We start from the raw sequence: 23,343 nt of genomic DNA, 5'->3' as shown, positions 1-23,343 counted from the left end.
AACATCTGTAATGGCGTTCACATTTTAGTTTTCGTTTAGATGCTATTGTGAATCTTTCAAAAGCGACTTCTGTCAATTTATTACAGTACTGCAGACCTGCATCACATGATCCTGTCATCATTAAAAATGGTGGACACAAAAATGACGGTCGGGATGATTTTGTCGTTGTTCGTCGTATTTCTGGCTTCCAGAGCCGCGGCTGAGCAAGTCCCAACGATCATGTGGTCGAGTCAGAGGTAAGGATTGTACTGACGTATTTTCTGAGTTCCGAATATCCGTAGATTTGTTTTACTGTGGCAAAACTTGCGCACGATTTTAGGCGAAAAAATTTTATAATTTGATCACAAATTATACCTTGATGATACCTTGATGATGTCTAGGTGAAGTAGGACAGGTGGGCGGTATCATCCGCAATTTCACCTTCATACGTCATTTTACTCAACCAAAGTTGGCTAGTGACTTGAATCTGGGTGAAATGCTCTGACTCAGTGATTCAAAGGCGGATTTTAGTGCTAGTGCTTCTTGGCTCAGTCACACATGTCCGCCCCCAAGGCTAAAATCATAATTTGTCCTTTCTGCATAATTTTCTACATCTTTCCAGCCACTCCAGTGGCGGTTGTTCACCTATTCCAAAGTGCCCTCAAATCAAATTTTTTATTATAAAACTTCATAAAGACAAACTCAGGCATAATGAGGCTTACTAGTAAATGATTAGCTTGGGGGTTTCTAATTCTAGACAGGGCATGAAATTCTCATATTTTTAGTAACGTTAACATGAATATTTTCTAGACTAGTGTAACGTTATCCCTGATATTTTGATAATGTTGGCCATTATTAAGGTATCACTAACCATGAGTTTTACTTTTACAGCTACCTCCACGACCTCCCGCCGGCCCGTGCCGGACACAGCCTGTCTCCCATCGATCTGCAGCACGACTACCTGGACACGGTCATCGCCAAACGGCCGCAGCTCATCGTGCTCTTCATACAGGACAAGGTAACATTACAGCCACGCTTCAAACATTTAGGAGTAAAGCAAAATAGCCCTGTTTGAGTGAGTGAGTCAGTCAGTCAGTCAGTTAGTCAATCAGTAAGTGAGTGAGTGAGAAAGTTGTGAGAGTGAGGGAGGGAGTGATAATGCCTCAAGAGAAATGGAGAAGATTGTTTGGAGCACGACTACCTGGACATGGTCATCGCCAAACGGCCGCAGCTCATCGTGCTCTTCATACAGGACAAGGTACAGACTCGCCTTGAACATTTAGAAGAAAATGCCAAAATGCAGTTACTTATTATATATCTTAAGCAACTGGATGGATATGGTATGATCCAGTTGCTTGAGTAACCTCTTCTTGGCGTATCTTATTACCTGGATGTCTAACCTTCATTGACAAAATTAGGAGATAAGTAATATATTAAAAAAATAACCCTGAGTGAGTGAGTGAATGAGTAAGAGTGTGAGTGAGAGAGTGAATGAGTAAGCATACCTCCAGGGAAATGGAGAAGATTGTTTGGACCAAAATATCAACCCTCAAGCAGAATCTGTCAGTAATTCTCAGACATCAAGCATCACCAGTGCTAAGTCCTACCTGGGAACTCAGGGTGCAAAACACCCACTTGCACATTGCAACCACTTTTTGCTTGGTGCAACTCAGATTTTGAGTCTCAGAACTCGATTTTGTTCTCAATTTACTAATAGAAAAAATAAATGGACCGAGGCAGCCCTGTTTCATATCAGTCAACCATGTATGTATTGTACCTTTTTTTTAGAAATTAGTGAATTGTAGGTGGTGCAACTTGAAATTCAGTTGTGCAACTAGTTTTTTGCCCCAGGTTGCAAAATGTGCAACCTAGCTCAGAAAAGTATTTTGTACACTGGAACTGTGTTGGGACATGTGTCAGCATGAAGATAGTGTCACTCACAATTCTACAAATCCACATATATGTATATAATATAGCCTCCCTGTTGTTAACTTTAAATTTTACATCTTTACAATCATACCAAGCATTTACAAATGTACAAAATCAGTTGATTTCTTGTGTTTTTCACAGTTGAGCCTGGATGACTTCAGCCAATACGGAGATGTGTACGACGGCAACAGCAATGGTGGACTGTTCTCCAACCTGAAGGTGAGTATCTGTATAAAGATGTTTTTGTTTTTTAAGCCTTTATGTATTCATGAGCCAGGTATCAAGTTAAGTGAGATGATTATGAGAAGTTGTGAAGACCAGAGTAACATGTCCACCCTCTTGTCCCCCCCTCCAGTCATCCATGGACCGCGCCTCCTCTTCCCTGGTCCTGTCCTCGGAGCTGCCTGCCTCACCTGGTCTCCATGGCAACCAGGTGGCCACGTACCTGCAGGGTCGCGTGGACGGGTCGGTCATCCCGGTGGAGCTGAGTCTGACGGAGATCCGCACGGACGGGAAGAAACTCCAGCTGGACAAGAACTGCCTCATCCTGGTGCGCCTGCCACAGGCAGAAGGGTGAGGCTGTCAGAAATTATGCCATGGTGACATGCGTAGTCTAGTGGTTAGTGGCCCTGACTCTGGACCAAGAAGCCATGAGTTTAGTTCTAGCTTTGTCACTCAGCCGACATGCACGCTCCTGGAAAAGGTTGCAGTCCTTAAGCCTTGGTCCACTGTTCATTGTGCTTGTCATAAAGAGCTAGGAGAATTTCCTTGGTACAATGAACCTTTAATAATGTACATGGCATCTGTCCTCTCTGTCATGATAAGTGGAAGACTAGCTCTTCAGTGAGCTAAAACTGGATCAAGATCACTTTCCTTTCCTTTTTATGACTTTTCTTTAGATTACCTCTATAACAAGACTGCAACAACACACTCATAACATTCCATGTCAAAATGAACCAGTGTTTTAGCCAGCCTGAAATTTTTTCTGTCCACTGGATTTTGAATGGAAATTCTGTCAAGTCGCTCGAGAGTGGAAGGTGCAACGATCCTAGGGGGTGCTGAGGAAAATTTGAAATCTAGACACTAGTACTCTGCAACATTATTTCCTGCATTTTAAGGGGCAAATTTTGCTGGTGTTAGAGCAAAACCAATACAGAAGTAGTCGGTAACTCAAGCCTGAAGCTCCCCATACACTAGGCCACTGGTTATTGTCTTCTCTGTACAGTCCAAAATGTTAAATGTAGTCACAGAGAGTTTCCATCTCTAAAAGGCTGGTTCATCAATGAAATCTAAAATACATAAATATGTGTGTTGTGCATGTAACGTCACTAGAAGTGTAGTGTATATTGAATGCCCTGAATAACTTGATGAAATCCTTTTTCTTCTTTTCTCCTCAGGTCCATTGAAGAATCCCTGAAAAGAAACAGTAAGTGTGGCTTTCACTGTTTCACATTACAGTAGCTTAATAAACATTTCTTTGGGTGATTTTATCAATATTATGTAAATTTGGTAGGTAAAATGTTTTGGCTTTGTAAACAAGCATTCAGGAGGAAGAGACACACAGTGAAGTTGAAACATTTTTATAGTCCCCTCTGAAAAGGAAAAGCCACCACAGAATGTTTCAACTGATCTGGTATACCTTTGCATGTATTGTATATTTTGTTTTTCATCAGTGAAAACAAGCCAACAATATTAGTGCTGAAATCAACTCTAGATAATAGGACTTTTTGTATAGATATCTTACATGCCTTTTTCTATTCCCAGATGACATCATCGGCTCTGTGATTAAGAGCCTGCCAAAAGAACTGGACTTCACCATCATTCTCACAGCAAACAGGCCCTCCAAGGTAACAGTCTATCATTCTTACAGCAAACAGGCCCTCCAAGGTAACAGTCTATCATTCTCACAGCAAACAGACCCTCCAAGGTAACAGTCTATCATTCTCACAGCAAACAGGCCCTCCAAGGTAACAGTCTGTCATTCTCATAGCAAACAGGCCCTCCAAGGTAACAGTCTGTCATTCTCACAGCAAACAGGCCCTCCAAGGTAACAGTCTATCATTCTCACAGCAAACAGGCCCTCCAAGGTAACAGTCTGTCATTCTCACAGCAAACAGGTCCTCCAAGGTAACAGTTATCATTCTCACAGCAAACAGGCCCTCCAAGGTAACAGTTATCATTCTCACAGCAAACAGGCCCTCCAAGGTAACAGTCTATCATTCTCACAGCAAACAGGCCCTCCAAGGTAACAGTTATCATTCTCACAGCAAACAGGCCCTCCAAGGTAACAGTCTATCATTCTCACAGCAAACAGGCCCTCCAAGGTAACAGTCTATCATTCTCACAGCAAACAGGCCCTCCAAGGTAACAGTCTATCATTCTCACAGCAAACAGGCCCTCCAAGGTAATAGTCTATCATTCTCACAGCAAACAGGCCCTCCAAGGTAACAGTTTGTCATTCTCACAGCGAACAGGCCCTCCAAGGTAACAGCCTATCATTCTCACAGCAAACAGGCCCTCCAAGGTAACAGTCTATCATTCTCACAGCAAACAGGCCCTCCAAGGTAACAGTCTATCATTCTCACAGCAAACAGGCCCTCCAAGGTAACAGTCTATCATTCTCACAGCAAACAGGCCCTCCAAGGTAACAGTTTGTCATTCTCACAGCAAACAGGCCCTCCAAGGTAACAGTCTGTCATTCTCACAGCAAACAGGCCCTCCAAGGTAACAGTTTGTCATTCTCACAGCAAACAGGCCCTCCAAGGTAACAGTTTGTCATTCTCACAGCAAACAGGCCCTCCAAGGTAACAGTCTATCATTCTCACAGCAAACAGGCCCTCCAAGGTAACAGTCTGTCATTCTCACAGCAAACAGGCCCTCCAAGGTAACAGTCTGTCATTCTCACAGCAAACAGGCCCTCCAAGGTAACAGTCTGTCATTCTCACAGCAAACAGGCCCTCCAAGGTAACAGTCTATCATTCTCACAGCAAACAGGCCCTCCAAGGTAACAGTCTATCATTCTCACAGCAAACAGGCCCTCCAAGGTAACAGTCTGTCATTCTCACAGCAAACAGGCCCTCCAAGGTAACAGTCTATCATTCTCACAGCAAACAGGCCCTCCAAGGTAACAGTCTATCATTCTCACAGCAAACAGGCCCTCCAAGGTAACAGTCTATCATTCTCACAGCAAACAGGCCCTCCAAGGTAACAGTCTATCATTCTCACAGCAAACAGGCCCTCCAAGGTAACAGTCTGTCATTCTCACAGCAAACAGGCCCTCCAAGGTAACAGTCTCACTCTAACAAAATTTAGATAATTTTCATTCTACATATAACAACTATTTTACTTTCATGGCATGGTCAAAATCTTGAGTACTAGTATAGTATGGTGGAAACAATAGTAAGTAATAAAATGGAAGGGCCCATTCACTTTTGCGTATATTCGATATTGAAAATTTTTGTCTTAGGAAAAGTTTGTGGCCGAAGGAGTTGCTTTTTTTTGGTTTTATAACCAGGTTGCACAACAATGGATCAAGGTGACAAACAAACTTTATCTCAGCCAAAAAATGTCAATATGTAACTCATAATTCATATGGATTTGAATTTATGCAGTGTTAACATGTGTGTTTATACACACATCTAGCAATTGGCCACTATGAAAACCACAAACTGTAGAAAACTCATATATTGAAGTTTCTCATGAAGATCCAACACTTTTCCATACACAGGTGTCCGTGGTGTTGCCTTCCCATGATTCCCTGTCCTCAGGACGCCATCTTCTTGCCGACCTTGACGCCGTCGACAACACGACCTACACGTTCATCAATGCCACGAAGAACGACTCGTGCGCCGTGTACCTGTACGCCACGGATGTGAGCTTCAAGGTTTCCAAGCAAAGCGACTCGGGCCAGTTTGAAGACACGGTGAACCTGACAGCCGTGGTCCCTGCCTCCACAACTGTCACATGCGGCAGTGGCACCGTAGAGTAAGTTCTTTATCTTTTTTATTTATTTATCTATGGATCTGTAGGGCGGTCCCTGATGACTGAAGGCATTTTTTGTCTCTTTCACATGCTAAAATGGGACTATGGTGTATGTAGAGTATGTTCTTTGTCACTTCCAAAGGGTGTTGTTCTGTTCACTTGTAAAAATCGGAAGATAGTGTATGTACTTTGTCATTCCGAATGGTATTGTCCCTTTAACTTGCGAAAATGAAAAAGTAGCTTATATTCTTTGTCATTTTATTGATATATTTATTTTTTTTCATTTGAGTAACTGATTTTTAAGGGAGGCCTGAGACATTTCAAAATCATGATAAGAAGATCACTTAGTATAAACTGAATGAATCATGCATTCACAATAATGTAACATGAAATGAAATCACTGAATGCCATACAAATAACTCGGGATAACTCCAAACAATAAGAACTCAAAATCATAAACGGTCATTCAACCATCTTTGGGGTTCAGAGGCCAGATAGGTCTTGACTTCTGAGCTTGTTAGAAGGTATTTTTAATGGATATTGTTTTTTTCACATGCATCATTCACTGAAGATTTCCTATTAGTTTTATATCTGTAGTCTGATTTACAACAAAGATGCCTTGCCTTCACTTATCTGATATTGCTACTTATGTTTTAGATGCCAAATTTATGCAGATGAAGTGATCTTGAATGTTTTTTGTTGTTTTCATACCAACAGGTTGGCTTTGAAGTACAGCAATGTTGGCAACCTCAAAAACCTGGACATGGTGTAAGTTTGGGGCTTTTATATGCTGGTTCTGTATTTATGTGTCTCTCAGACTCTAATGGAGAAATACTGTGTGTTCCCTGTGTTTTGTGATCTGTTCATTTGACCAGGGATTAGATCATCTGATTTGATAAGAGAAATTGTCTTTCCCTGTTTCATATTCAATAGTCTGTTTCAAAAGACTCTTTCTTATGTAAGAGTAGTTATGAATGGGGCAAAGCAAAATTAGTAGATAACTAGAGTTCAACGAACCCATCTCTTCGCCAAATAATCATGTCTTTATTTAAGACTTTAAGGTCTTGTTCATGTATTACTAAATAGCAAATGACTGCATGAACTATGTTCCTCACAAACACACAGATATTACCAAAAACCAGACTGTGACCTGACAGATGACCTGGTAGCATCCCTGGTCAATCAGAATTTCATGCTTGTCAAAGACTTTGTCCCCAGTGTAAGAGCGTCCAGCTCCAGCAAAACATCTGTATAACAGCCGTGTCCATAGATATAGGTCAAAATGAGATATATAGAGCACAGTTTATTTCTGTTAATAAGTTTTGCTGCAGTACCTTAGGAAGCCGCTAGGGGGGCCACTATCATATATATTATCTTCGTCTTCCTGACCCCTACCCACCTACCAAATATTATCAGGATTTTTTCAAGGCTTCTCGAGTTATGCATTCCACAAACAAACGGACGCACACACTCGGCCCGCTACCGTCCTAACGGAAAATGCTACGTCAACTATTTTCGAACACAACCTTCCTTTCCGCAACCGCTACTTAAATACTAAATATCATGAAAATCCATACACAGCTTCTTGAGTTATATGCTGTTGGAATGGATTTATGAACTTTCCTCATTAATTATGCAAATTAGCTACTGATTTGCATAATTAGTATTACATTGTATAAGTCATCACTCATTCTATCTACATACTGAAAATCCTGATGATCCGTTTACACGTTCTCGAGTTATCCTCGTCCAAAGTTTGAACGGAAATCGGTGTCTGCAGTTCCCAAAAAGCCGCTAGAGGGTCCAAACTCACAGCAGTTACTCTCTGTTCCAAGGGCTATCTACCACTCAAAAATCATGACCACAGCATGTCCAGAACACGAAGTGTCAAAATTAAAAGTTTTGCTGCAGTACTTTAGGCAGCCACTAGGGTGCCCATTATCGAACTTGACCTTCGTTTTCCTAACCCCCATCCACCTTATAAATATAATCAGGATCCATTCAAGGGTTCTCGAGTTATCTTGCATACAGACAAACGCACTTACATACAAATCCTGCTACAGCACCGTAGGTAAGAGCCAGGTAAGCCATTTTCGCACTTCACCTTCCTCTCCAAAACCGCTACACACCTACCAAGTTTCGTGAAAATCGCCCAGCTAGATTTTGACTTATGCTGCCCAAAACAAACCGCAAAAAACATACCAAGCTCGCTGCAGTACCGTAGGAAAACGCCAGGTAAACCGTTTTCAAACTTGGCATTCCTTTCGACAACCGCTACACACCTACCAAAAATCACAAAGTTCCATCCACAATTTCTCGAGTTATATGCTGTTGACCTACATACAGACCCAAGTCAGCAATCTCATACTCTTCTTGGCGAAGAGAATAAACTTGCTATTGCTACTTTTTGATTTTGTAATCAAATGCAATCCTCTCTTTACATTTATACTGAAACACCTGGTCAGATCAAAAGTTGGAAGTCATGACATTTGTGCTAATATTGACCAAAATCAGGGCTCGAAATACCACCTGCATATGCACCTTGGTGCAGGTAAAATTGGAACTGTGCAGGTATTTCTGGCGTCTACCTGCACCTAACCTGTACTGGTCCATGTACTGGGTTTTATACATAAATGTCCTATGAATAGTATGATGTAGGTGTATCTGGATTGTTATTAGCTGCATTGACTGTTACCACTTATAAAGTACATTTTGTATAACAGAAAAAATAGCTATAGTTCCTGAACAATTTTAGGATGATCCATACTTCCTTAATTCATAGTGGTGCAGGTAAAATTTGTCTGGTGCAGGTATTTTTCAATGTTACCTGCACCAGTGCAGGTATGCAGAAAAAAGTATTTCGAGCCCTGAAAATGTATTGAAAATCAACAGCATGAGCTCCCAAACAAGAGTAGGACAGAAAAAAATCTTAAGCCTGAGACAACCCTCATGAGTTATGTACTTGTTTCCCTACAGTATCCCTTTTGACGTCACCAAGCGGCAGTGGTCGCTGGGCAACATCACCCTGCAGTACGACTACCAGAGCGACCAGGAGACCGTAAAGGGGTCCGACAAGCTCGTGCCAAAGTTCACGGCGACCCCCCGCAAAATGTCGTTCCACTGCGACAAGCCCAAACAGTTCAGGGAGTTGAGCACGGACAAGGACAATAACACCCAAGGGGTCATCAGTTTTAAAGGGTTACAGGTGAGTCGTCTGTCTGAGGCCACACCAGTTTATTAATACTTGTTTTTCAGCATTTTGAAGTGGAATGTTTTTTTGCTTTATCGTGTGTATATATATATATATGCAGTAATATATATATATATATAAATATATATATATATATATATATATATATATATATATATATACACATCTTGGCATGTTTTGTTTTTGTGAAAATGTGACAATTCCAAAAGCAAATTCCTGCTTTGTCAACTTTTCTGTCTTCCATCCAGCTCCAACCAGTGGACATAATACACCATGCATTGTTGCACAGGAATATTTTTACTGCTTTTAGTTGTAAATTTTGGTATCCACAAATCACTTTTCCTGTATCCCTCCCAGTTTCAGGCAGTAGACATAGCTCATCTTTTCTTTTTTTGGCTACTTTTTCACTAGACTTACTGAGATAAACAGAGCTTTCTTCAACAGAATTTTTTTTGTTTTGCTTCTTGTTCACTAGATTGACTGACAGAGAGAGAGGTGTAAATTTTGATACCCACAGCTCAATCTTGCTTTCTTATTCCTAGATCCAGCCAGTTGACAGAGTAAATGGAGCTTTTTTTAACCAAAAATCTGTTTGCTGCTTGTTCCCTAGACTACCCAACAGAGAGAGTGAGAGTTTTGATGCCCACAGCTCACTTGTGCTATCTTCCCAAAGTTAAACCCTTGGACTAAGTAAATGGAATGTTTTTTGCTGCTTTTTCACTAGACCCACAGCTCACTTCTTGCTCTCTTCTTCCTAGATCCAGCCCGTTGACATACAAAACGGGTCGTTCTCCAACGCGAACGAGTGTGTTGGGTTCTTCACGGCGCCGATCTGGATGGGCCTGCTGACCTCCATCATCCTCACAGTCATCCTCGCCTTCGGCATGATGATGATCATGTCCCTCAAAACCATGGATCGCTTCGACGACCCCAAGGGGAAAATGATTTCCATCAACGCTGGGGAATAGCAGACATAGTGTCTCGAGTAGCGGAAATAGTTTCTGGAATAGCAGACGTAGTGTTGGCTACATCTTGTTTGGTTTAGGATTCTCTTCCAGTAGAGTTATTGTAGCTAATAAGCAAACATCAGCAGATAACTGTCAACATGGCGGATTAGAAGATGTAGTTTTTAGGTGTGATGGCTACATCATGCTTGTCAATTGGTTTGGGATTATCTCACAGTAGAAGTATTGCAATAAATGATGAACATCACAGAGAACAGTATTGTAAAGGTGGCAGATTATATATATATATATATAGCAGATGTAGTGGTCACATGTGTGAGCTGCATCATGTTAATCACTTAGATTGGGATTCTCTTCCAGTAGAATTACCATGATGGTAAATGATAAACAAACAAACAAACATCAACAGATAACTACAAATGTGGCAGAATAGAAAAAGTGGTTAAGTGTGAGCTTGGAGAAGTTATGGTGGCAGACACCAACCTCCCCACCCCTGCTGTTTTCAATGAAAAATATTAACTTTTAAGTCCACTCCATTTTTTTATGTTGTAGTTAAAAGAATGCAAACCAAATAGTTAGCTTGGTGCAGCCTTAAATGATTTATCTGTATATGTTAGCACAGGTGATGTGTAGAAAATATGCAATATGGAACTAGACAGATTATAGAAAAATCTTCATGTAAGAAATAGATACAAACTATTAGTAAAGAAGAAACGGAATATATCTTACATTGTTATTGGGAAAGAGTGATGTATCTATATAGTAATTGTTGTCAGTGTAATATTGTAAACAATGTTGTGTCAAGGTGTCAGTACAAATATGTGGTGTAAATTATTATTATTATATGGCAGTGATGAATTGATGAATGATACCTCCTACATGTATGTTTATGCTGCTGGACTTATCCTGAATTGCAGGAGGTTTAAGTTTTGACAAATAACCATCTCATGCTGCTTCTTTTCTTAAAAACCCTGCTAGATCAAGAAACAGGCATTTCTCTATGTTTAAATAGGCAAAAGCCTGTAGGTTTCATGCCACTCTTCTGGCCCTTTAACTTCATTCCTCCTAAAATGTGGTGTGATCTGTTTCTTTTTTTTTCTGAATTAGAATGTGTTTCTTATTTTGTACTTGAACATGGTGGTACTGATGTATTTTGGATTGAGTTGAAGATGCAACATTCCTTTTGGGACAGTTGTGGTGAAATATACAGCTATCATTTGGAGATGTTTTTTCATTCTTGGAGAAGAACATGTGATAGACTGTAATAAATCATGTGATGGATTTAAAAATCAGCTACCAGTGCCCTTTCATACCACGTAATACTCAGCATTTGCGCATAGACTGTGATGGGCATTTGAGGTATGTTTGAGGGGCTCCATGGAGAGTTTGTAGCCTTTCTGGGCCTTTGGGGGGGGGGGGGGGCTTACACTTTGCTGATGACTTTTGTTCAGCTGGCTCAGAGAGCTAAGCAGGCTAGAGAGTTGTGTTAGTCAAGCCGGCATCACACTTCACCCAAAATTATGTTGATTGCCAGAAGGTCGCTAAATTTTTAACTCGCCAGAGTCGGGGATATTTTTCGCCTGAAGATCTACCCTGTTGCATTGGGCTGGGCTAATGACCTGCGGATCCGAAAAGTCATGCAGTGGTCGAGGGGAGATTGGCCATATATATATATATATATTACATTTTGTACTGCCAAAAATTTCAGTCAAGCAATGTGTGACACCAGCTTTACGCAGACTATTCTCTTCTCCAACGATGCAAGAGGTCACTGGGATTGGCTATATAGTAGTGTCTACAGTTTCTTGCTGTGCAAAATACTGACACAGTAAGGAAAACAAAGGCAGATAAAGTGCTGCTGCAGTATTATACTCTTTATTTATTAGCGCAGTAGGCTTTCATTTTTTTAGCGTTTGCAGTTTCAGGGTCAAAGTGTTGACAGTTTTCGAACATACATGTAGCAACATCTTTTTACACCTGGAATGTAACGTTTAATCAGAAAAAGTGCTTGAATACACTGAATAGCCAAAAGAGTTTTCTTTTGGGTAAATGGTATCTGGTTGTTTCTCACTAGTTAGGCTGGTAGTAGCAGTACCAGAGCTTGTGGTTGCGACCATCACCGCTGTCATATGGGTGGGATCCCCAGTTGGTGTCATCATTGTAGGAGTTCTCATCGTCCCATAGGTAGTACTCTTCGGTAACTCGCATGTTCAGCACCTGTTGTAAGTACATATAATGTACATTTTGTAAATAAAATAACAGTTGACCAAATTACCATAGATAATGTGTGTGGCATGCTGTTGTACAACATGAGCTTATTCAAATGTAGTGCCACTGTGACTGATGTATTAGACATGAGAGAAACTATGTTTTGTTGTTATACTTTTCTTACCGATATTCGTCGATGGTACTGGATTATAAGAATAACGCTATTTACATGAACATCACTGATATTTAGGCTCCTTTGCAGACTTTGATGAGGGGCTTTTTTTTTCCGGGGGGGGGGGGGGGGGGGCTGGCGCTGGTTGGCTAAAAGTTGGCTAAGTTTCTCTAATGCCGGGAAAGGGGGTTTGCCGTGGAAGTCAGTTTGCCGTGGAAGGGAGTTTGCCTAGAAAGGTAGTTTGCTGTGGAAGGAGTTTCGCACCGCCTCCAGGCTAGCTGAAACATGCATATCTGGTTTGTTCAGGTTGTTGCATATTTCTGCATCAGTATATACATACCTCCTGGCATCCATATGAGGATTGGCGGAACAGGTAGAAGGGTCGGCGGGACGGTAGAAGGATGGGAGTCCGACGGTTGCCGTCGCTGCGGCAACAGAAGTAGATCCTGGTGTTGGTGTTGTACACGCCATCTGGGTAGGATCCACTCACAGTGTTGTCGTTGCCATTGTCTTCATCATCCCAGTACACAGACCCTGTTTGGAATCCTGTTGATAACATACTGATATAAGATTCAGAGCTCTCCTTTGAAGTACAATTTTGGACAATTCCATGAAAAAAAATAGAGCACTGAATTAGTTGTCAACCTCTTCCCAAAAGTTAAGTTTGAAAATTACAAAAAAAATCTTCTACGTTAATTGGTTTATGACATGTTACAAAAATTTGACCTATACGTAGGTCTAAAATGAACACCTTGAAAGACTTACCGCTTGGGCAAGACCACTTCTGGAAAATGCAGTAGCTCCCCCTCGGCCAATTACCACTCCCTTCGTAACTGAAAGTCTGATTCACAAAAGGCAGTTTTTCTTTTAACATGAGTGGGTAATTTCCTAACTTAGAGTCATAATCATGAAGTTATGAAATCTAAAGCCTCATTTTCTATTTTATCGTATCACTACACCGGCATGAATTGGCAATAACAAATACACAGCCATTTATTTCTCATACCTTCATGCAGAATTTCTGGATCATGTGGCCGCCGTAGTAGGTGTTGCTTGGAAAGTGAAGCCCGCTACTCCAGCTGCTGAGGGAGGCCCCGTCCTGGTCCTGGAAGCGCTGACCTTCGTGCCAGGTTACGTCTGCAAAGGCCGGGCAACCCGTGTTGGTCATCGGCAGGCCGTAGGTTCCAGTTGGCCATTCTGCGGTAGAGTCAAAGACAACAACGAAATAGATGAGAAACAGCAAACAACTTAATATAATTGTCATATAGACCAAGTATGTATAGACTATGGCAGAGGAGGTGGAGAAATCCAGCTTTTGGCTCTGGATGAGGATAAAAGACAAGACCTGGGGTAGGCGAAGGAAACAACATGAGGAGTAAGAGTAGCAGTGAGGCAGGGGGAGACGCCTCCCCTGTCGTCCCCCCACCCAGAGGCGTACCAGAGGGAAGGGACGAAACGTACAGTGAAGGGTGGAGCTCTGGCTGAAGATCACCGCTAGTCAGGTGCCGAGAAGCACGTCAGATGGAGGAGCCATCAAGCATGTGGGATACTATACTCACACTGTATGTCCGACGGGCCAGCATAACTAATACAACAGGCCAACATATGTACAAGAAAATTATATTCTTGAAATGGTTACCTTTCACAAATGGATCCAGGTAGGCCCCTTGTTGCCGAATCCTCTCCCTGCCAACATCCAGTATGTCCGCTGTCTTGCTTGATCTCCCCTTAATGTGGAGAGCAGTTCTTTTGGCAGCATACCCTGACACCTCCAGAGAAACGACGTACTCAAGGAAGTCATGCACCTGGACAATGTTGAGTGAAGCTATGTATTAAGCCACGACGTATATTAAGAGCTGCTACAACAAATTAGTAGGCGCTATCAAATAGAATTCATGATAAGATTGATAAATAAACCATGTACACTGTCGTCGCTGTGTGATATCTAGCCAAGCCTTTTTTCCTTTGGTCCGCTCCCGAAGTTAGGACAAGAGCAAACAAGGCTTGACTCCAGGCTATGTGATATCGCCACTTCACTCCTTCAGACAAATCGGAGCGACTCACCCGCAGCATTGCCAACTGAACGATACCAGAGTTGACCTAAAGTTGGAAGCACTCCAGAGGTTTGTAGCTCTCTTGTTGACATTCTGATGCCGGGTCTATTCCTGTCAGGACGTTAGTTTTTGCTGCTGAGGATACATTAGCATCTACATTTCATGTTGAATTTTTGATATCAACTTACCTGATTCCAGTACCGGTTTGAAGCGGCCTCCATTCGGGCCTCATAGATAAGAAAAAGAGACCTACCCCCAAACAGGCCCGATGTGCCCATCATCATGTCATGTAGGTGGAAAAGGATCTGCAGCAGAAGCAAACGGAATCAAAATTTGTGTCTGGGTTTTTCACATCATGGGTCAACACATCGGTATTTGTTAGAGAGTCATGAGTCTACATAAAACATTGAATGATTTGATGAAGAATTCTCGACATAAGGTCTTCATGGTAAGGAATGTGCATCGCCGAGTGGATTTACATTTTACTTACCTCTTCCACCCCGTCCGATGAAAGACCTAGCACTTCATCAGCCCATTCCTGAGCCCGACTGTCTGGCTGAAACTGTCCGTTGTCGTCAACACTCAGCCTCGCGTTCAAGTAGTGTAGCAAGAAGCGAAGCCTCTGTTCATAACGCCCGTAAAGAATAACGCCCGCCACCCACTGATTTCCCGCTTCCACAGCAGCGTGTAGATTGCTGATTTGTGATGATAGTTGGTTGATTTGTTGGTCCAGCTCTTCTAGCTTGTCTTTGATCTCCTGTAGTTGAGCCTCTGTTTGGTCGAAGTTGTCAGCGATGTCGCCGACGACCGCAAAGAGAGCGGAGAAGACATCGAGACCGGTGATACCCGTTCGCGGGCTTGCATTGCCTGTTTTCTAGAAGAAATCATCAATGGAAAATTGCGTCATTGCAGTAGTATCATTGTTGGTGACAGTCTGGTAAAATCGAAATTTATGTTTACACACCTGAGAAGCATATAAAGAAAATATTTAAGAACTTAATAATGAAGCCTTCATAATCCTAACATGTACTGAAATGATATCTCAATGGAAGCGTTCTCGAATATTTTCATGGCCGCTTACGGTATGCTGTGCATCCATCCGGGTCTCCTGTGTCAGGCCGGCCTTTGGATCTGGAAGTGGATCTATAAGAACAAGGTACATATAATCATTTTCTTGCCATAATGCAAAAAAATATGGGAACTCTGTTTTGGTTTTGCAAACATAGGTGACATAATAGCAACTTATGCACTTTTTCTGTTGACAAATTTGTATCTAACAAGAGCATATTCATTCTAATCTGTAAAGAGATGGACGGAGACAGTAATGATAAGAAAGAAAGGGTACCAGAAATTAGGGCAAAAAAATTAATATCAGCTGGTGTTTGATTGAGTCTGAATCATTGATTCCCTTACCAGCACTGTGCTTGTCATATTCGTCGTCGTCGTCGAAGACACAGTCCCAGCGGCCCTTGAATACAGCGAGGCGAGTGTCTGGCAGACAGGTCACGGGGTAGCAGAGGCTGCGCCCCCTGGAGCATGCACAGTTCAGCCCCTTTGTGGTAGATGCCCACTGGTCTCCATGCTATAAATAACAGTAATTATAAGACATGGCAATGTAGTCGTTGTTGTCATCGTTTTTTGATAAACACAACACAATTCAAATTAAAATACGTTCTATAAGCATCACTTCTATATGTTAAAATAGAGATGGCAAAACCAATTACGTCCAACGTATCTTATAGCTAGTCGTTGACTGATAATTTGCTTTGTCCGTTTACATAAATTACCGTTAGTCAAAACCCCCAATTGCCCAATTGCGTAGAATGTCTCCGAAGCTATATTCTTCAAGGTTATCCAATGACGTGTACAATAAACACTGAAAATGATTATGTAGAAACCAAAAGCCAAAACATGTCTGCATGTCGGGTGCCTGTCGACCAATTTAAGTTACAATGAGATAGTATCTTATTGTGAAAAGCCTAAATGACCATACCTTGTGGTTTACACAGCCGTCAGTGACCTGGAATCCCCTTTCACGAAGTTCATCGACTGTATTGAAGTGTCAGAAGAAAAATGGCACCATCAGTATCCAATACGGATGAAAAAGCTCCCGAGTTATGCTTGTTACAGTCCCTTTGTTTCTCATACATATAACCGATATTATGCATTATTTGCATGAGAGGTACTTTTATTGATCTTTCAAACCAGGACCAACATGTTAATTATCCCCATGTCTACGGTCAAATTAACCCTGATAATCTAATTGATTACATTTCCTAGATCTTACCTGGAGTTTTCTCCAAATTGTCAGCTAAGACCCAACCTGCACTTACAAGGAAGAGGGTCGCCAACAGCACAAGGAGATTGAGGGCAGACATGTTGCCTGAAACCATTGAAAGTAAACAATAGATATCAATTATACATCGGCAAATGTTAGGCATTCATGTAAAACATTACTTGGTACAAAATTAATCAAGCAACTGGATTTATGCTCAGTCTAAAGAGCCAACCATATCCCCATAGGTACTAGTCTCTGCCACCTTTGAATAGTACATTGTGCACAACTTAGTCTTTTTCGTCTAAGCTGGATATCATGTGTTCTTACATTCTCTAAATGGATTCTAAAGGGCCATAACATCCGCTTCTGTTACCGGTTACCTCTTTAAATTGAAGTAAATGTCTCGCACAGGTTCACCGTAGTATGTTCAAGAGACTCGTTCACTTCTTATTTCATGTCTAATGAAAGGAGCGTTTTCTCCTTCGGTGGCACGAACAAGATAAAAGAGGTGCCCTACCTTTCCTTCCCGCCGGCTCACTCACTGCCCACACTGACTCCTGGCTCTCACCGAGACTCCTGCGCTTGAGGAAAAACCAGCAATCTTATGTAGCAATCTCAAGTGTAAAGCCCTTTCCAAAATGTCAGTGATGTTTTCCTATCGTACATATTATGCTTGCTTACCACTTTTAAAAAGTTGTTTTCAACAATGGGCGGAATTATTTCATTTCCTGACCCACGCTTTTGATGTGAATCTAATCAAGGAGCTGCTTGATCTAATAAAAGATGCCTCTCGTATATTTTGCAAGCAGCTTCTGTCCACCTTTTGAACATTTTCACTACCTGCGATACAGAACAATGTGAACTATTTTCAAGGCATGAGGTAGTGTGAGAGAGAAAGAGTGAGAAAGAAAGAGAAAGAGAGAGAAAGTGTATGTATCGATTAAAAAACACTGTAGGACATAGTAGTACAAATTTCCCCGTAGTCGAATTCATGTTTACAAGCAAAAACTAAAGTTATGAAGTCTGTGACCTCAAACGCCTCGTATATACCTCAAACTAGGCACTATCATAACAGTTACCAAATAAAAGCAATCGTCTATCTCGCAATGTCTGAAATCGGTAACTGCTCGTATCTATATGCATATTGCGGTGGGAAGACCAGATGGGACATTTGTATTCGTGCCAGCACCGTAACGTTACTCTATCTTCAAGTTTGTATGTTTAACATGTACGTAACATGCGGTATTGAATCCACAAGCACAGATGGTGATACTTGCTTGTCAGTACATATTCCAACTTAACTGTGAGGACTGTCGAGTGTTCGGTAAACTCTGTCGTCTTTTATGTGAAATAGCAGCACTTTGAACCTTTCCATTTGAATAAACACATTGGATAATAAAATGTCAATGTTTGTTTTCTCCTTTCAACTTTTAATAAAATCTTGCGTTAGTCATTTTGGCCGCGTACAAAAGAATTCAGATCAAAGATCGCCATTAAGTCTCTGCAATTGTTGTGTCTTTTATAGACCCTTTACTGAAGGTGAACGAAGCGTGCCGGAAATTTAAACTTCCAAACCTGAGAGCACTTTGTAGATATAAATGATACAAGGGTCTACCTTGTTTTCTGACTCCTCGTGGTATTAATGAATGGTTCTTATTACAGGAAACACATTTCAATAATAATACTTGTGCCTCATCATACACCGATGGCTAGATGAAACGTGTTCCCATTGGACATGTACATACAGGTAGTTGTCTTTTATGGAAATGTATCTGGTGGAAGCTATCTGCATGCTTTGGGGATGCTTTGCACTGTTGTGACACTTACCTTAATTGCCAGTGCTTTGATTGTGTCTGACATATGTTTTAAAACTTTATAGTTTAACTTTTTCACTATAAATAGCTTTTTTGTCGTAGTCGTAAAAGATGCAGGACCAGCGTCCCTTTGACGACAGTGACGCGAGGGTCTGCAGGGGGGTGGCAGCTTCGTTAAGCGACTTGGAATGGGAGGCTCTGCAAGGAGATTCCAGCTTTAATGAATGATTTGGCGAATGAAAAATAAGAAGAGGTGAATACCTGAAATCTGAATAAGACTATCAGGACCGTCTTTCAAACTATGATTAACACATGTCTGAAACAACGAATAATAGAATTCAATAAAAAGGTAATGTTCTTGGCTAAAGACATCGGTACAGTCATTATTAAGCAAGCCACCCCACCCCCATGAAGTAGCAGCACGTGTCACAGTGACGCATCCACGCACTACAAATAACTAATACATGACAGAAACGATGATGGGTCACGTTCAACAGCAAAACATCGACTGAAATTGTCTGGCACCTGATGAAAGGAAACAATTGGCAACAAATTGAGTTTTATATTTTAGCAAAGAAGTAATTAATTATGACATTTCCTCTTGGCCTGATCATAATTGCCGAATTCACGAGAAAATGATGTTAACTCATGAGTACACGCGCAAACAAAACGTGCATTGGGCTAGTACCGGCGTGAATAAACAAAGGGCTGGATAGAAGAAAGTTGAAGTGAACGATAAAACAGCGGTAACCAGTCTGGTGTTGCAGATAAACTTGGCTGTTCAGCCGGAGCGAGTGATCACATCACGGCACATCCCTTCATCATCAGAACCATCAATCCCCAAGAGGGTTTTATCAAGTACCTACCACAAGGCCGAAAGCAGTCCTGTCATGATCAGAAGCATGGCCGAGGAACCTGGAGACATCGCAAAGTGTTTCTCAAGCGACAACATGAGGCCGATCAGATCCGGGAGCACTGTAAGACCTGTGAGCAGTTCCGGCTACAAGGGAGACGATGAGGACGATGATGATGACATGATGTCTGTGAGAAGAGATGGTGAAGACGACAATGGGCCACCGACTGGTGTTACTGCTAGCGGTACCAATGTTGAAGCATTTGCAGCTGCGTACATGTCCAAGGATGACTTGGTGTTCATTCAGACAATGTCGAAAGGGATGCGAAGAAAGAAGAAACCCATCCAGACACCAGAGACAGCTTCAAGAGGACGCACTGATATCTCTACCAACTTTCGGGAATGCGGGTCATCCCAAAATACTGCTAACACTCCAGCCTTTATGGGGGAAGATAGGAACACGGGTGCCGCTCGTCATCCATCGGACATCTTTCCTCCAAATTCCACCAGGTCTCTAAACGCCCGGGACACAAACCCTACCTATAACCAAGATGCCCCAAACCCCAGTATTCGGAACTCCAATCCGATGTATCCGCAAAGTACACCGACATCGAGGTCTGGCGTTCAACCGGACGCAGCCTTCGATTCGAACAAACACACCCTAAACCCACAAAATCCAAAGCAGACGCACCCAATAAATGCCCAAATGCAGCAGATGAATACCCACACTGAACCCGCCTTAGACAATCTCAGTATTCAGCGGGATGCAGCGGCAAATCAAGAAGATGATGAAGCCACCTCTGGACCAGATGCAGGTCCTAGCGACCCGACATGCCAGCCCTATGCTGTTAGATACCGGGAGGAGGATGACGATGCTGTCGATATTACACCGTACGCCGTTGCCTACATGGGTCAGGATGACTCTGATACTACCGGTCAAACAGATACAAACACAAACACGCCTTCAAGCAGCGCCAGCGACACGGACATTTCGGTCTTTGATGATAACGCATTGGATCCGAATCCGATGTACGGAGAAAACGCATTGAACCCGAATCCGACGTACCCACAAAACGCACTGAACCCGAATCCGATGTATGTACCAAACGCGCTGAACCCGAATCCGGTGCCTAACGCCCAACAAGAAACAATTTGTGGTGAGATACGTTTACATTTCAAAGTATTTGTTTCAGTCACATCTTTGTACATGTTGTCATCTTGGTGTGTGTGAACGTGTGAACGTGGGTGCGTGTCTCTGCTTCTCTGGGTGTCTTTGTTTGTGTGTATCAGTAAGTAAGTAAGTGTGTGTGTGTGTGTGTGTGTGTGTGTGTGTGTGTGTGTGTGTGTGTGTGTGTGTGAATTGTTTTATGTAAAATCATACTCTAGGACTGTTTGAATTGATGTCAATCATGTAACCTATGGTGCGTATGGTATTTATTCAGAAGTATTTTGTTTGTATCCATAATCCATCCATTTCCTTTACCGATGTCATGGATGGTTTTTCAGTGTGTACATCTCGCTGGGTATGCGCTTCTGTATCCGCTGCCATTGTTCTGGTGTTACTAGTCTTCGGTGGAACCTTTGCCGGAATGTATCTCAACACCGGCGAGCAGGATAGTCACAAGGCCTGTGTCTTTCATTCCTCTTTTCTTTTGTGACAGTTTCTCTATTTAACGATCATAAGGTTTATACAAATGAATAGGTCTGAATGTTTTATTCTAGCATCATGTCATAGTTTGAAACGTAGAAAGGCCGGTATTTGCTTATGAGCTAATTAAGCGTATTCAATATGTCTGAATGTTTTATTCTAGTATCAACATTATGAAAAAAGAAGCTGTTAGAATAAGATTTCTGACATCAGGCGTAGCGTACATGTACATAAAAGGCGAACTAAAAATATTAAGTTCCAACGATGTTGTATACATTAAGATGCCATCTACGGTTGAACTTATCTGCCTCTGGTATACTTGTAACTGATAACACATCGAAACGCTTCTTACACATAAGTTTTGAATACCTGACGACCATTAATCGCCAATGTAAAACTTTCAACATTCTATCCTCTGTCCAGCCGACGGGGTGGCCGACAACACCTACGAACACTGACCACACCTCTGGTCACCCTGATGTGGACTCTCCCTCCACCCCTGGTCAGCCTGACTGCTGCAACTCTGATGAGAGGACGACAATGGCCGATCTCTTGTCCAAACCCACGGTGAGCTGCTTTATTTCTTGTTTTCTGCCGTCCTCCTATACTCTACAATACTCACATGTTATTGGCACTAATGGCCACTGGCTAATCGTTTCTGATCTAGATGATTTGCAAGATTGGAAGGAAAATGAGGAGGTATATCATATCTCTTAGTTTTAATGCCGTGTTCTCACCAAACTTCGTTTCATCCAAAACAGGAGAAAGGGGCAGGGTAATTTTAACTCTGAGGTACACTGGCTTTACCACTTGCTTGCTCGTGATGTGGGGTTGCGGGTTGAGGACTTAGAGAATGCTATGGGGGACAGAGACGTTTGGAAGGAGAGAGTGGACCTGGTCCGGGCAACCGTGATGATCATGATGATGATGATGACCACTATGGAAAATCACATGATCAGGTGACGACCAATTGCTGATAACCTTTTGGTCTTTTACAGATACGTCCTTTTGGCGGACAGGCAGCAACCACAGCCTCCACTAGTCCACAGGGTACCGTACCGCCATCAACTCCCTACAGCTCACAAGGTAACTGTAATCATGATCAATATCATAGTGGACGGAGGGGGCTGAAAAAGCTTGTGCAGCTAGCTGTATCCAAATTACAAATTCAATGTTGAAACAAGGCCACTTTCCATAGATTCATTAGTATTTGACCTTTTTGAAGAAAAAAGTTATCAATTTGTGCTTCCAGTCCACGAATAGACACCTTCTTCTGGCTGTTGCGTCACTGAATAAGACTTTTCACACAATCCTACGCTTATTTACATTGACGTTTCGGTGACCGTCTGTCACCATCCCCAGAGCATCCCTTTAAGTGCAAATACACCTAGAAATCATAAGACAGAGTAACACTATATTGTGTGCTACTACAGATGACTACGTCAACTCGAAGCCGATCGTGTTCGGAGGGAAAGGAGCGTCACGTGGAGACCTCGGCAGTCCAGGCGGTGTGGCCGTGTCTGATGATGATGAGATATTTGTCGCCGAATGGAGCAACCGACGCGTCCAAGTCTTCAACATGAACGGCGTTTCCCTCCGACTTTTCCCAGCAGTGGTCCCGGGTGGAGAAGGCAAAGTAATCTACCCTGCCGACGTGGACGTTGACAAAGAGGGCCGTATCTGGGTGGCGGCCGCCGGCGCTGTGCGGGTGGTACAGTACAGTAAAGACGGCCTGCCGGTGGCCACGTTTGACGTGCCAAGTGTAGCTCAGTGGTATCCCAGAATTTCTGTGGACGCGCGCGATAACAGTATCATCGTGGTAGCGTCTAACGAAATTTTGATGTTCACACCAAACGGCTCACTTGATGGAAGTTTCGGCAAGCAAGAAGGCGTCCAACTGCAGTACGCCACAACAGACAAGGACGGGAATATTCTTGTTACGGACACTTCTGTTTCCCGCGTCCATGTGTACGATCACGTCGGGCAGTACTCATTCTCGTTCGACACTGTGAGTGTCGGTAAAGGCAAACCTCGAGGTATCTGTACCGACCTTCTTGGTCACATCTTCGTGGCTGACTCGGCAAACGGACGGGTGGACATGTTCACAAGCCGCGGGGAGTTTGTCCGCACCGTTGTGAACTTTACAAACCCGTGGGCTGTTGCTGTGGGACCGGGTGGACAGTTGGTGGTGACAGACGCAGCTTCTGTCGCGACAATCTTTCCACGAGAGATGGTATTTCCGGATGAGTAG

General features: G+C 42.5%; 3 protein-coding genes and 1 long non-coding RNA gene across 5 annotated transcripts; 2 read left to right on the top strand and 2 right to left on the bottom strand.

Annotated features, from left to right (window-relative positions):
- Positions 1 to 77: 77 nt before the first annotated feature.
- Positions 78 to 11,287, top strand: LOC118416075 (V-type proton ATPase subunit S1-like). Of its 2 annotated transcripts, XM_035821132.1 has the most exons (10): positions 78 to 236; positions 871 to 997; positions 2,050 to 2,127; positions 2,264 to 2,481; positions 3,306 to 3,334; positions 3,673 to 3,755; positions 5,636 to 5,892; positions 6,607 to 6,657; positions 8,866 to 9,094; positions 9,859 to 11,287. In XM_035821132.1, the coding sequence occupies exons 1-10, from the start codon at positions 106 to 108 to the stop codon at positions 10,066 to 10,068; spliced, it is 1,413 nt and encodes a 470-aa protein (XP_035677025.1). In that variant the 5' UTR covers positions 78 to 105; the 3' UTR covers positions 10,069 to 11,287. The 2 variants fall into 2 exon arrangements, with proteins under 2 accessions (XP_035677025.1, XP_035677026.1); XM_035821133.1 differs by lacking the exons at positions 78 to 236; positions 871 to 997 and adding an exon at positions 1,172 to 1,237.
- Positions 11,288 to 11,951: 664 nt separating this feature from the next.
- Positions 11,952 to 15,637, bottom strand: LOC118416513. The gene is made up of 8 exons (XM_035821634.1): positions 15,581 to 15,637; positions 14,990 to 15,373; positions 14,688 to 14,804; positions 14,085 to 14,250; positions 13,452 to 13,642; positions 13,211 to 13,286; positions 12,786 to 12,991; positions 11,952 to 12,282 (listed from the first exon to the last, which is right to left on the bottom strand). Exons 1-8 carry the CDS (start codon positions 15,596 to 15,598, stop codon positions 12,136 to 12,138), a joined length of 1,305 nt encoding a protein of 434 aa, XP_035677527.1. The 5' UTR covers positions 15,599 to 15,637; the 3' UTR covers positions 11,952 to 12,135.
- A 283-nt stretch (positions 15,638 to 15,920) lies between these two features.
- Positions 15,921 to 16,869, bottom strand: LOC118415315. Its single transcript, XR_004831099.1, has 3 exons — positions 16,787 to 16,869; positions 16,493 to 16,548; positions 15,921 to 16,081 (listed from the first exon to the last, which is right to left on the bottom strand). It is a non-coding gene; the product is annotated as an uncharacterized LOC118415315 (long non-coding RNA).
- A 5,802-nt stretch (positions 16,870 to 22,671) lies between these two features.
- LOC118416275 (protein wech-like) lies at positions 22,672 to 23,343 on the top strand. Its single transcript, XM_035821363.1, has one exon. It carries the CDS (start codon positions 22,672 to 22,674, stop codon positions 23,341 to 23,343), a length of 672 nt encoding a protein of 223 aa, XP_035677256.1.

The sequence above is a fragment of the Branchiostoma floridae genome, chromosome 5, assembly GCF_000003815.2.
Source record: "Branchiostoma floridae strain S238N-H82 chromosome 5, Bfl_VNyyK, whole genome shotgun sequence".
Taxonomy (NCBI): domain Eukaryota; kingdom Metazoa; phylum Chordata; class Leptocardii; order Amphioxiformes; family Branchiostomatidae; genus Branchiostoma; species Branchiostoma floridae.
The sequence above is the reverse complement of the archived record's forward strand: the minus strand, read 5'-3'. Positions and strand labels throughout refer to the sequence as shown.